Raw genomic sequence first — 15,196 nt, 5'->3', positions numbered from 1 at the left:
ATCGAACTGTAGGCAATAATACATGTAGGCAATCGATCTGTAGGCAACAGAACATGTAGGCAATCGATTTGTAGGCAAATGGGATGTAGGCAAATGGTACTGTAGGCAATCGATTTGTAGGCAAACGGGATCCCCCCGACAGTAGTCTGATCGCAGTTCGCAGCACGAAAAAATTAATTTCCTGTTAATGCTATTGTATACCATTTTTTGTTAATTTTAGATCTTATCTCTCTCAGAACATAACAAAAACTATTAATTATTGTATATAATCAGATAACATATATACATATTTGATGAACAATAACAGCTTAATAATTATAATTTAACATGTAAATTTTTACATTACTTGCAGGTAAAATCTCAAAATTCTAATTCAATCATTTACTATTTGCAGATTTGAACATTTTCACGTTGCGGATACATTTTTTTCAACGATCTTCGACATTTTTTATAAATTTCAACAATATATCTTCAAATAAATCTGTATTTATATTTTCTTTTATATACATTAATAAATTCTTTTAATAATTCTGTTCTCTTCAAATTCTTATGTTTGTATCATTGAAAGAATAATTCCAAATATTTTATACCTAGAATACCCCTCCTAAAAAATTATAATAATTTTATAAGCCACACGTGCGCATTTTATTCTTATAGCACAAATTCCTCAATAAAAAGTATTGAGATTTAACCTAACAAAGAAAGGGACGCAACTGTCCCCTTCCGATTTTAATCAGCTTTTAATATGTTATTCTCCAGACAAAAATAAGCGACATATATTTTTTTATACGTGCCCATACGCACTTTTAGGGGGTGAAACATCCTGTAGAAGAAAATTTGTTTTTCTTTTTCAAAATGAATATCGCCAGAACTGTAAGAGATAGAAAAACATTTTCATAATAAAAATTGAATGGCTTCAAAAGTACTTTAGAAATATAATTATAAAGAAAAAAAAATTTTTTCTTTATAAGTAAATAATTGTTGGCTTATTCAACTCCTTATACAAAAGAACTGTAATGACCGGAGCATAGGATGATTTTCGATGATCATGTTCAAATGTACGAGAAATTGAAATCGAAATAACGAGCGTGCGTTTTTTTATATATAGGGATAAGATGTACTAAATTTTTATAATGCGTATACTTTTAATAAGTTGACTCTGAACACGGTTATGTAATTTCTATATTTCTGACGATTATACTGAGGATGGCCTAATTTGAAGCCGAAACATCTGTATTCTCATATATGTAAATTCGATTAATTTTATATAAAGATAATTTTCATCAATAAAGATCGTGCGTTTGTGGTAGATGTCCTACATTTCTTCGTTAAATAAATAAAATTGTTATAAATAATTAAAAAAATTTTTTTTATAGTTTTAAAGTACTTTTGAAGCCATTCAATTTTCATTATGAAATTTTTTTTCTATCTTACAGTTCTGGCGATATTCGCTTCGAAAGAGAAAAACCGATTTTCTTCTAAAGGGTGTTTCAGCCCCTAAAAGCGCGTACGAGGATGTATAAAAAAATACGTGTCGCTTATTTTTGTCTGGAGAATAACATATTAAAAGCTCATTAAAATCGGAAGGAGACAGTTGCGTCCCTTTCCTTGTAAGTTCAACATCTGCAAATGTCTGCAATTTTTTATCGGACTTCGAAAAGTTTAATGTTATAATAAGTATTGAACCATTAATCTGTAATTAATTAATAACTGCAGTAATCAATATTAAATTTAGCATCAAGTATAAAAAACTATTAAGAAGTTACCTGATTGAGAATCCGTCATTTCGGTAAAATCATAAACAACAATACATCTTATGTAAATATTTAAATAACAACGATTAGTAACGCGTCATCAAAGCCGTCGCGACGGTATGTTAATGGTCGAGAACAGTGGTCGGAATTAGTTGCTCATTTCGGGCCGATTCCCGAAGCAACACCCATTGTTTCCCCACTATCGCTCGCCGCTCGATGGTCAAGCCGCCGATCATACAGCTGGCGCTATGCCTCAGGAGTATCCCTCAGAGAAAAATACGATGGTAGCGTACCTTTAGGAGAAACTTGTAAAAAATTTTACTTTTAACATAATTTTTATAAATAAAATCTTCTATTATTTAGATATATATTTTTTGCAAAAATATAAATGACAATAATGTACGATAATTAGAATTAAAATATTTTTTCACATCACCTTTGAGGTACTATTACAAATGCGTTTTTTTTTAGTGGTTTCCCCCGTATGTCTATTCCACTAAAAAAATATCAAAGAAGATGATAAAATATACGGCTCGAGAGTAAAATATTCTAATACAAAACATTTAATTAAACACAGATATTATACTAAAAAGAAAGAAATAATATTCACAAGTACACTATTATATTTTGCTTGTAGTATTTTTATACGTAGTATTATGAAACATTACACTATTACATGTAACTATCACACGCGTAACACTATCATATGTAGTATTCCATCTATCACAAACACTATTAGCACTAATAGTAGTTCCTTTTTTACACACAGTGTGAATCCCCAAAACTCTATAATCTCGCATAAGACCTTTCTAATTATCGTATACTATTGTCATTATAAAATTTATATTAAAAGTAAAATTTTTTACAAGTTTCTCCTAAAGGTACGCATGGTATTTTTCACTGAGGGACACTCCTGAGGCATAGCCAGCTGTGTGATCGGCGGCTCGATCGTCGAGCGACGAGCGATAGTGGGGAAACAATGGGCGTTGCTTCGAGAATCGGCCCGAAATGAACAACTAATTCCGACCACTGGTTGAGAGCATAAACAAAATTACTATACACGCCATTGTAAATTAACATTATCGATGAAAATTTATAGTTTTTAATATTTTAGAAAGTTTACAACAATATAAAGCGCTCAAAATATTAAAATTAAAATACATAATGTAATATGGCTTAAGTAATGAAATTAAATAAAAATATGTTGAGAAGGCCTACGAGTTAAAATAACAAATTTAATATACGTGCTAATGCCAAGATACAAATAAATAGACTACACTAAAATGAACAGACATTTCGACCTCGATCGGGTCATTATCAATGTTAAACATATATGGTATATAACGGTTAAGATACAAAAGCAAATTATTGTTAATTTAAAAATTCAATGGCAAGAATAGATGAACAAATAGTAGATATTGGATATTTAGGCTATAAGTTCATTCCAAAAATCGCTGGTTACAAATATAAGTGTGAAATGTTGTTGATAAAGCCATTAAGATAAAAGAATGGATTCTATAAATATAAAGCAGTATGAAGGTGAATTGTATAAAATTTGAAATATATAAAAAGTCAAATAATAAAAGATGAAACTAGATTCTATGAAGATATAATTGTATGAAAGTGTATTATGAAAATTTAAATGTATAAGAAAAAACGTGATTCATATAAATAAATGTGAAAAGGATAGTGTCAGATAGTAAAAATGTCCGGAGTGTAAAATTATAACATAATGTAATATAAAAGTACAGAAATTGAAGCAAAATTTGCGATAGATACTATTCGTAGTTGTCCGCCAGTATGTTAATGGTAAGTGATGACAAGTAGAAAACGAACTAAAGAGATGGGATGAAAAGGGTAGATTAAGAAGGGGAAGAAAAAGGAGCTAAGAGGGAGAAAGAGATTGTAAAATAGGAAGATAGGAATCAGGTAATGCTTCCGTATCATTCTGCCTGTTTAAGCCCTGTTTTTGTCTCTTAATGTGAACTATTTAAGAAATTAACTGTTTATTGTAAGATGGCTCACTATCTAAAATTCGTACATTATTCCAATCAAAATTGTGGTTGCAACTAATTCTGTGTTCCGTAATGACCGTGGGAAATCCCGTTTTTTTTTCCTTATGTCTGACATGTGCTCTTGCAGTCTAGTTTTCAGTCTTCTCTTAGTCTGACCGACATAACTAGCTTCGCAATCATCGCAAGATATTTTATAAACTACGTCCTGATAGGAAAGAAAATCAAGCTGGTCTTTGCCTTTTTTTATGATTTTTTTATAATTTTTTAGAATGTTGGGAATAGAGTAAGCTAATTTATAACTAAGTTTAAGGGCTGCAGGCATGAACCTTTCAGAAATAGATACGTTTAACATAAAATATAGTGAAATATTTTTGTGTGGCCTTGATTTTTTTTTTTAGGAAAGAACGATTAATGTCTATATTATTATTGTTATGAATATGGAAATTCAATCTTTTTTGTATTGTAGAGAAGATGAAATTTAAAGGATAGCCGTTATCCAAGAAAATGTTAATAGTATCAATTAGATTATTCTGTTGAAACTGTGAATGGGATAATAATACAATTCTATCAACTGCACCAAAAACAACGCCCCTTTTATGACAGATTGAATGATGAGAATTAAAATTAAGAAATCTACCAGAGAAGGTTGGCATTTAATATCTATCAAAGATAATTATATTGTCTTCAACGATAACTGTCGTGTCTAAAAAATTCAATTTTTCGTTTACACTGATTTCCATGGTGAACTGAAGTCTTGGATGTAAAGAATTGAAAATGTTTTGAATTTCATTCAAAGTATCACCCGGGTCTGCTAAAATGATGTCGTCCACATATAGAAAATAAAATAAAAGTTGTATAGGTAATCCCTCAACTGCTAAAGCCTATAAATCCTATAACACAATTTCTGATATATAATAGAGGACAGAGGTGAATCCATAGGGGTACAAAAAATTTATACCAAAAATTTATTTGCAGAATTTATTTGAATGAAAAAAAAGTGGAATTTAAGACCAAGTTTAAGGCTATTTCAAATTCACCTTTGCTTTATATTTATAAAATCCATTCTTTTATCTTAATAAACGACTTTTCACACTCATATTTGTAACCAGCGATTTTTGGAATGAATTTATAGCCTAAATATCCGATATCTACTATTTGTTTATCTATTCTTACCATCGAATTTTTAAATTAGTAATATAATTTGCTTTTGTATCTTAACTGTTATATACCATATATGTTTAACATTGATAATGACCCGATCGAGGTCGAAACGTCTGTTCATCAATGTAATCTATTTATTTATTGGTATTAGCACGTATATTAAATTTGTTATTTTGACTCGTAGTCCTTCTCAATATACCTTTATTAAAATTAAATTCTATTTTTTTGGACTTTTTTCGCGCTACGCAACTGATTTAGACCACTGTGTGCCGTATTGAATTTCCAAAAAGGCCAGAATGCTAAAAAAAAAAGTAGACATATGTACCTACAATTTCAGCCTAGAAAGAAATTTTTTGGATGAACTGAATTTTGGACAGCGAATTCTTATGCAGCTATATTTATATAAATATAATCATTTTTTGAAAAGTAACGAAAAAAGTAATGGTTTTTTTCGTTACTTTTAAGTAACGGTAATGCATTCCTTTTACAATCGGTAACGAGTAATGAGTAACGTATTACTTTTTACCGCAAGGAACGGTAACTGTAACACGTTACTTAAAAACGGTAACGTTAACAACCCTGCTGAATTAATTAATATAAAAGTGATTCAGCTATATAAATTTTATATATAAAATTAATGTACAAAGCCGATTAAACCGTTTTATAATTATTACAACTATAAAATAATGTATTCAGCTATGTATTGCACATTAATTTATTCAAACAATGGAAACACCAAGCCTAGCCCGTTCCGGTTTTGCTGAATTTTAACGTCCCACTAAACAGGCTAAAATTATAGAACGCGCTTCTCAAGCATTTGCGAGAAAAATGCGTTAAAAAATTTTCTTATTTTGTAATGTATAATTTTTAAACGCGTTTTTCTCACTAATACTTGAGAAACGCGTTAGATATAAAATTCAAATCGGATGTCATGTCTGATATTGGAGGGAGGGAACACCAGATATGGCTTTCCCCAATTTGGCTAAATTTTATGAGGAGAAAAACGCCTTTAAATTATTTTACATTAGCAATATGTAATTCACCGCGGTTTTTTTCATGAATGCTTGAAAAGCGCATCTTATAATTTTAGCATGAATTAGTGTGAGAGAGCTAAACTGTGAAGTGTTACAAGCTATTATCTCTGAAAGTGTGTGTCAAATGACTAATATGTTCAGATAAAAGTTTTATGACTTTGAGGAAAGCACAAGATGGTACCATTTGTTTGATCTTGGGTAACGTTGTCAAAGCAACGTTGTGAGAGCAAGGCCACTTTGAATTTTTTAAATAGAACCTCCCATTTTTTATTACATATTCTTGTAGCTTACCTTGAGAGCTTTCTAAAATACTATAATTAAGTAACTATAATATTGAATGTTGTTCAGGATCATATCCTGGATAAAATTTGTCAAAATCAAGACCATTGGAGATTATTCTTCTTATTTTAATTTTTGCACTACAAATTCATTTTTACGTAAAAATGAAAATAAGAAATACAACCTTCAATGGCCTTGATCTTAACAAATGTTATGCAGGACATGATTCTGAACAACATTCAAGAGGTTTTAGCCGTCGGTCAGACACCTTGTGTAATGCTAATGCTGGCAATATTGTAACTTTCAATACTCATAACTCGTACTTAATGAAAAAATATTTTATTATAGTGTGTTTTGGAAAGCTCTGAAGGTAAGCTACAAGAAAATGTAATAAAAAATGGGGGTTCCATTTAAAAAATTTAAAGTAGCCTTGCTCTCATTTTGACAACGCTATCCAAGGTCAAACAAATGATACCCTCTTATGCTCTCCTCAAAGTCATAAAACTGTCGTCTGAACATATTAGTCATTTGACACACACTTTCAGAGATAATAGCTTGTAACACTTTACATGGGCCATCTTGTGTGTGTGTGTGTATATATATATATATACATACATACATACATACATACATACAGGATGTTCCAGAATGACCGCATTTCCTTTTACGGACGTATTCTTGAGGTAATTTTAAAATAAAAATCCTAATACGAAAATATCGAGATACAATAATTTTTTGAATTATAAGCCAACTTTAAATGCTTATAAATTAAAAACCATTTTACTTTTATAGCCTCTATTATTATTTCTGAATTCTTTTAAACATTGTAAGACGAAAATCCTAATACGAAAATACGAGGCTATAATAGTTTTCGAATTACAATCTTTAATCAATTATAATTCAAAAATTATTGTAGCCTCCACATTTTTATATTAAGATTTTCGTCTCAAAATTACCTTAAGAATACGTTCTTAAGAGGAAATGCGGTTATTCTGGGACATCCTGTACGCACGCACGCACACACACATACACACACACAGAGTATTCTACAACTCGTGACTGAAATTGTAATAACATATTCCTGACTCAAATATAAGACAAAAATTCTAATACTAAAATGTCGAGGCTATAGTTTTTAAATTAATAGCGATTAAAGTTAACTATCACAGAGCTGACATTTCGCGCGCTTAGGGACGATACATCACACAAGTGGATGTTCGTGTGCCTATGTTTACCCCTTGTGAAATTGAAGTAATTACGTATACAATAATGCTGAAATACTTCACTAATGATATTTAAACATAGAAAGTAAGACCAGAAAAGGATCCAAAAACCTAGGGCGAATGAGAGTCAACTTGGTAATTGGAACGCAAAGTTTAATCTTAAAACTTTATTTCATGAATCCAAATAATCTTTGTACTTTTCAACTCACTTTGGAGTCCTCTTTAGCAATACAATAACTAAAAGTTTCTCCTTTGCATGTTTAAAGCGAAGTCACCATTTTACAGATTTGATGTTGTACAATCTGTTAAAACATTAAATAATATAATCTTTTTAATCAGAAAAATCCAAAGAAAGACAGTGACTCACCCTAAACATGAAAAGAAGCCGTTTTGTATTGTTGAAGAGGATTCTAAAGTGAGTCAAAACGTACAAAAATTATTTGGATTCATGGAATAAAGTTTTAAAATTAAACTTTGCGCACTAATTACCACGCTAACTCTCACTCGACCTGGGTTTTTGGGTTCTTTTCTAGTTTTGAATTAGGAAAGTCCGTAAGAAGATTACATTATTACTACACTGAAAAAAAAGATTGGCTGCAGCAAATTAGATGGTAAAATATGGCATAGCATTTTTAATTGGCTACAGCAGCCAATTTTTGGTTACGTTAACTTATCTGCAATGTCAGTATAGGATTTCGATAGACTAACACAACCAAAAATTGACTGCTGCAACCAATTAAAAATGCTATGCCATATTTTACCATCTAATTTGCTGCAGCAGCCAATCTTTTTTTTTAGTGTAGATAGAAAATAAGTACATATGCAACGTATATAACATAAAAATATTACAGAATATTGTAAGGGAAAATATAATATAGGGAAAATAGGCACAACACAGAAGTTATCAGCATCAGGGCTCGGTGGCAGGACGGAAGTCTATCAATTTAGAGGAGACCAGGGCTCGGTTTGAATCCCGGAGCGCTCTAATATTTTTCTCGTGTTGTCGCTTATTTCTTACAATATTAAAAATAATAAATATGTATAACGAATTATTTTCCGAATGAGTATCGCAGACAACTTCTTTCATATAGTAAAAATGTTTGCCTTAATATCGAGTTATACGTTATTTTCCAGTATACATACCAGTTAAATTCCTTTCATGTATATATTAACATACTTTTTATTAAATATTAAATGTTGAGTTTTATCATATTTAATTTATATGCATACTGGAAAACGTATAATTAAGGAAAATATTTTTATCATACGAAAGAAGTTGTCTGCGATACTCATGAGTTTGAAAAATAATTCGTTATATTTATTATTTTGAATATCCTGTAATATTTTTATGTTATGTATGCTGCATATGAACTTATTTTCTATATTTAAACATGAGTGAAGTATTTCAATATTATTGTATACATAATTATTGCAATCTCACAGAGGATGAACATAGGCGTATGAACATCCGTGCTTATGTGATGTAGCGTCCCTGAGCGCGCGAAATGTTAGCTCTATGATTAATTAACTTTAACCGTGGTAAATGTTTACCTTTACACAGCCCACCCCTAATAACTTCTCATTGACCTCGATGTTGACCTTGATCTTCAAGGAGGTCAAGGTCATTGATTTTTTGTCGCTCGCCATTCATTAAAAAGTTATGAACAGAATAATTTTAATGAATAGCACACAATTTTTAAAGTACATATTTCAGTAGTATTTTCCCTTGACAAGGGAGAGGTGAAAGCCGTGCGCCCCCAAGTAGGGAGGTGGTGGGGTGAGAGTCGCTTCGGGTGACAGTCGTGCACCTCTTGGCAGGGGACGAAGCGATTCCCACCTCCCCTCCTGCTTAGAAGCGCACGGCTTTCACCTGAAGCGACTTCCACCCCACCTTCCCCCTGCTTAGAGGCGCACGACTTTCACCTCCCACTGTCAAGGGAAAATACTGCTGAAATATGTATTTTAAAAATAGCACCATACATTTTTTTTCCATAATATTGTAGGGATCTTCAAGACAAACTTAAATCACTACCGAAATGTCACTTTTATTGATTTTACGCGATTTTTGGCGTACTTCTGATATAACAATCAAAAGCAATCGTGGTTGGGGCTATCTTTGTTTTCTGATTCCTAAAAACGAAGATAACCCCAACCGCGGTTGCTACATCAGAATCATACTAAAAATCGCTTTTTATTGATACTTAGAATCAAATTTGTAACATTATTTGTAACAATAGTACTTACACAACCTCTGACTAGAACACAGAACATACATACATGTACTTATTTGATAAAATATGCAATAAAAATTCAATAAATCATCAATAAAAATGACGATTCGACAGTGATTTGAATTTGTCTTGAAAACTTCTACAATATTATAAGGAAAAATTGTATGGTGTTATTTAAAAAATTTAAATGACTTTGATCTCCTTATGAAAAAAAACTTTTTTAATTTTTTTATCGCATGTTGTAGCCTGTATAAGACAGATGAATACTCACTCTTCAATCTTTTTTTTAACTGTTGGAAGTGTCTGAAAAATCGTGCGGACCGTTACGCTGAACACCCTGTATATAATTTAATAAAATCGAAGGGAGAGCCATATTTGGTGCTCCCCTTATTAATTGAATAAACTAATGTATATATATATATGTTAGTTAAGTATGTTGCCATACTCAACAGAGCGATTCTTTGTTTATTTCAAGTAAAAAAGTCCATATAAACTAGGGCTCGCTGTTATACGTTTGAACGAAAACACGTTTACACGTATAATTAGCATATCCGTTTATTAGAATCGTTTTTCCGAATATTTTCACTTTCTTTTATATAAACGTTTATCCCTTTATTAAGGAGTGTGACAAATTGAGAAAATGCAAAAAATTCGATTTTTAATTTTATTAAAATATTCGAAAAGGTGTTTTTCATAGATGGATATGTTAAATATACATGTAAATGTATTTTCGTTTGAATCTATAATAAAACACGTATATTCGGAAAAATGTTTCTTTTATAACCGGATATGCTAATTAAACGTGTAAACGTTTACCTTCAAGTAAACGTTTTTTTGAAAGCGAATATAAATGGATAAATGTTTTATGTTTACACGTATCTTCGAAAAACAGAATAAAATTAGAGCCCTAATATAAACATGTGTCCTAAACGGCTTAGTTTCCGAAATACAGATGAATGTTCGCAAATATTTGACGAAACGGTAAATTGCGAAAACCGACATGATGTCTCGCCCTATAGTCTTCGATATTGTTTATACTCCGCGAAAGTTTTCTTTAAGAAAATATAACGACCTATATTTTTTTGTTTTTCTTTAAAGTGAATTGTTTAGCCGTGGTACTAATTGCAATTCCTCGACATTTTGAAAAAATCAATTTTATCGGTTTTTTTTACCCCATAGTAAATATTTAAAAAAATATAACAGTTTCTTATGTAAAAAATTCTCTACTTTTCAATAAAAATAGTCTCGATTGATTTAAATTTCATAAAAGCAGTGAAAATCGTAAATCTTCAGAAAAAACGCGTTTTCCTTCTTCATTGATCCTAGACATTTAAATATTAAAATATTTTTTTTAGAAAGCTGACAATTTTTTACATAAGAAACCGCTTCATTTAAATTGAGAACCAATTTAGTTCAATTGCAATAAAATGATTTAGTAAATTAAGAGTAGTAAAAAAATTTATGATATACATATATTAAATGTTATTTGTTACAAAATTAATAATTAGTCACATATTGATGTACAAAATTTTTAATTATTTTGCTGTTTTGATTTTAACAGCTTTGTTAGATGTTGAAACAACTTTCGCTTCAGCAAATCATAATTGGCTAATTATGGGAATAATCGTATGATAACCTTGAGTTCCTTTAATTCTAACTGCTCGAGAAAATTGAGTATCTAAAAATTTCATTGTTTTATCACACATTTCATTGTCCATGTAAATAAAATCGACACTGTTGATAGATTGAGACGCCCACCGATATAATTGGAAAACTGATAAAATTTCCTGACATGTTCCTAGTTGCAAACTTGCTCGGCGGCAAAAATGCGAGGCGTTTTACAGTACCAGCCAATCACATTTAACTGCTCCTTTCCGTGAGCAATTGCAGAGAAATGCCATTCAGCTTTAATTTCAAAGTCATTGAAATGTTCGGTTAAATTTATAAACGCCTTCTTGTTTTATCAACAGTGTCGATTTTATTTACGTGGACAATGAAATGTGTGATAAAACAATGAAATTTTTAGATACTTAATTTTCTCGAGCAGTTAGAATTAAAGGAACTCAGGGTTATCATATGATTATTCCCATAATTAGCCAATTATGATTGAAGCGAAAGTTGTTTCAACATCTAACAAAGCTGTTAAAATCAAAACAGCAAAATAATTAAAAATTTTGTACATCAATATATGACTAATTAATTTTGTAACAAATAACATTTAATATATGTATATCATAAATTTTTTTACTACTCTTAATTTACTAAATCATTTTATTGTAATTGAACTAAATTGGTTCCCAATTTAAATGAAGCGGTTTCTTATATAAAAAATTGTCAGCTTTTTAAAAAAAATATTTTCATTTTTAAATGCCTAGGATCAGGAAGAAAAACGCGTTTTTTCCGAAGATTTATGATTTTCACTGCTTTTATGAAATTTAAATCAATCGAGACTATTTTTATTAAAAAGTAGAGAATTTTTTACATAAGAAACTGTTATATTTATATTGTTTTAAATATTTACTACGGGGTAAAAAAAATCGATAAAATTGATGTTTTCAAAATGTCGAGGAATTGCAATTAGTACCACGGCTAAACAATTCACTTTAAAGAAAAACAAAAAAATATAGGTCGTTATATTTTCTTAAAGAAAACTTTCGCGGAGTATAAACAATATCGAAGACTATAGGGCGAGACATCATGTCGGTTTTTGCGGAGTATAAACAATATCGAAGACTATAGAGCGAGATGTCATGACGGTTTTCCAAAGAATCACCCATATATTATATATAGTTGAATACATTATTTTTTACAGTTGCAATAATTACAAAATGATTTAATCAGCTTTGTAATCTAGTGTCCCCTTCTAAAAATATATTAATTCTTCACAAATAAAATATGTATAATTGTCATTTTTATAATCGCTACCATTACGTTTTTCTTTGAGTGAGGGCTACCAGAAATTCCTTTGATCCTGCAATACCTGAATGGCATTTGTAACATTCCAAGCAGCTTGCCATTCGTTAATCTTGACACCCGCTCCGAACTCTCCGCCACCCTCGTCGTACTCGCTAAATTCTCCGCTGCTCATGCTTCCAGTTCTGATTTTGTCCCTACAATTAGAGTGACGTATGGAATCAACCGAAACCCGAGCAGTAAGTGAAATCAACGCATGGGGACGTATCTTTACCCATTTCTCTGGTAACTGAAGGAGTCCTCGGCGATCCCCACGTTGTTCGGATCTCGATATGCCTGATCCCCGTTCATGGTCATCATCTCAGTGTTATCATGACCTTCATCGAAGGATTTGAACTGACCCTGACCGGATCGGCCTTGAGGATGGTCCTGGCCCATGCCACCGGTACCGCTACTACGAATCAACTCCATACACGGACTGTTCTCTGGCCATATGGCCTTCAAAGTCTCCCAGGCGACGTTGACCGTTGCACCAAAGGAAGGTATATAAAATCCACGGAAATTTGCCATTTCTCTCTGTTGCCTCTACGGCGATTTGTTTAATTTCTTATAGACGTAGTCTCGTACATAAACTAGATACAGTGACTGAAGAAAGAATAGAATATTTCTTAGTGAGGTAAAGTGGAGTTTCAGGCTATTCAAATTTAAATCATTCGCATCTTGTAAGTATTATAGAGGATAACTGATAAAAAAAGACATGTAAATTGATAATTAAGGAAACGAAGTAGTAGCTACGTGTACAAGAGTTGCATTCGTGAGCATATCGAGCGAGCTTCTCTCTCTCTCTCTCTCTCTCTCTCTCTCTCTCTCTCTCTCTCTCTCCCTCCCCCTCTCCCCCTTACCTCTCTTTCTCTCGTTACATAGAACAACGAAACGTCTAAGAGTTCTTTAACGTCTTGGATTAGTTCATGTGCTAATATCAATAAGATTATCGTGCTTACCAAATGGCGAATCCGATGCCTGTTTCGGACGTTCCTCCTGAGAAATCCTTAATGATCGGGAGTCTCACGCAATATAGAAATGAACTAAATTAAAAACGACTGCGACCCGAATGCAAGCGAAGCTTCATGAAGAAGTGAAGAAAAGAAAAAAAAAGAGCGGAGAAGAATTGAAACGAGGGCGCGAAATTATATCTAACTACCCAGATTGCGAAGCCGCATGACGACGATGAGATGGTTACTTATCTACGATCTACACCGCGGCTTGCCAGGTGAAAATCGTGACGAATACGTCGACCGCGGCATCGACTAGCAGCGGGAACGTGGTGTTTAAGGAATCAGAAGGATCGCGGGGGTAATATGGCCAGCTTCTCCCGAATGCGCAGGATTCGATCAATGCTCCACGAAAGAGAGAGACGTATCATCTCGCGCGTGCCTCCCATACGACGCTATATCCGCGCACCCCCGAAACGAGGGTGGGATAAGACCCGCGTCCCTTGCTCGCACAAATGCAAATCACGCGAAACTAATCGAGAGATATTTAAATAGCATGCATGTGCTTGTATATTTTCCCTTTTTAAAATAAAAAAAGAGGAAATTATAATTTTAAATAATTATATATAAAATATTCTTTCCCCCGGATTGGCTCTGAGGTGATATATTTCGTAATAAATTTCCTACAGTGTTTTAAAATGCTCATTAGCATCGGTATTATTAAATTATTTGCCAATTTAATTTGTAATATTATCTCAGCTTCAATTTAAGCGTGATATTGAATCAGCTTCAATTTAAGATTATGTTTCAAGATCAACAAATAATCGGCGCACAGTTATTACCTGAACTAAAAATTGTAAAATTCACGTAAAAATATATTGGTAAGTGGATCAACATCCATTTTGATCGAATACGACCTTCTTTACTTATTTGTATAAAAAAGATTGCATTGGTAAAAAAGTATTTGGTAATTTAAGTTGTTTTACTTCAACCAAATATTTTGATTATTAAAGCAAAATATTTTATTTGAAGGTATTACAATTTTGTCATGCAGTGATAAACCAATTTGGTAATAGTATATTGGTAATACCAAATTTTGGTTGAAATAATGCCGATTGGTTAATATAACCAAACGGGCACTATTTTAGCCTAAATTTGGTAGTTATTGCCAAACTATTTCTTCCAGTGCTCATATATAAATATTAAATTTACATAATAATCATGTGGTAATCATGGTTATCATCGTTGCACAAACATATAGGATAATAAATGTAAATACAATATAGTGAAAAAAATATCATTTATTATTTATTTATTTGTATGTGTGTGTATTTATGCACGTTATTCTTATTAAATATTTGTTATTACGCATTGTACTTTTATCAGTAAATAAAATAAAAACAGTTTATATATTTTATAAGTATTCTTATAATAGCATATACATAGTATAATACTACAGATTTACAATTTTGTAAGTAAATCATCTTTAACTAATGAAATGGATTAAAATATAGGTATAACTATTTAGTTATAGTATTTAATCGTACACTAGATAAGATTTACCACTTATAATTGCTTTTGTTAAAGGAAAAGG

At 31.5% G+C, this 15,196-nt stretch overlaps 1 protein-coding gene across 1 annotated transcript in view; it reads right to left on the bottom strand.

Annotated features, from left to right (window-relative positions):
• VGAT (vesicular GABA transporter) overlaps positions 1-13,272 on the bottom strand; it is an 18,988-nt gene extending 5,716 nt beyond the window's left edge. The window contains exons 1-2 of the mRNA XM_018453272.1: positions 12,885-13,272; positions 12,678-12,807 (exon numbers count right to left, since the gene is read on the bottom strand). Coding sequence (XP_018308774.1) covers positions 12,678-12,807; positions 12,885-13,180 — 426 coding nt within the window. The 5' untranslated portion in view covers positions 13,181-13,272. The remainder of the gene's footprint in view (positions 1-12,677; positions 12,808-12,884) is intronic.
• Positions 13,273-15,196: the final 1,924 nt, after the last annotated feature.

This window comes from Mycetomoellerius zeteki, unplaced genomic scaffold, assembly GCF_001594055.1.
Source record: "Mycetomoellerius zeteki isolate Tzet28-1 unplaced genomic scaffold, Tzet1.0 scaffold374, whole genome shotgun sequence".
In the NCBI taxonomy this organism is placed as follows: Eukaryota; Metazoa; Arthropoda; class Insecta; order Hymenoptera; family Formicidae; genus Mycetomoellerius; species Mycetomoellerius zeteki.
The sequence above is the reverse complement of the archived record's forward strand: the minus strand, read 5'-3'. Positions and strand labels throughout refer to the sequence as shown.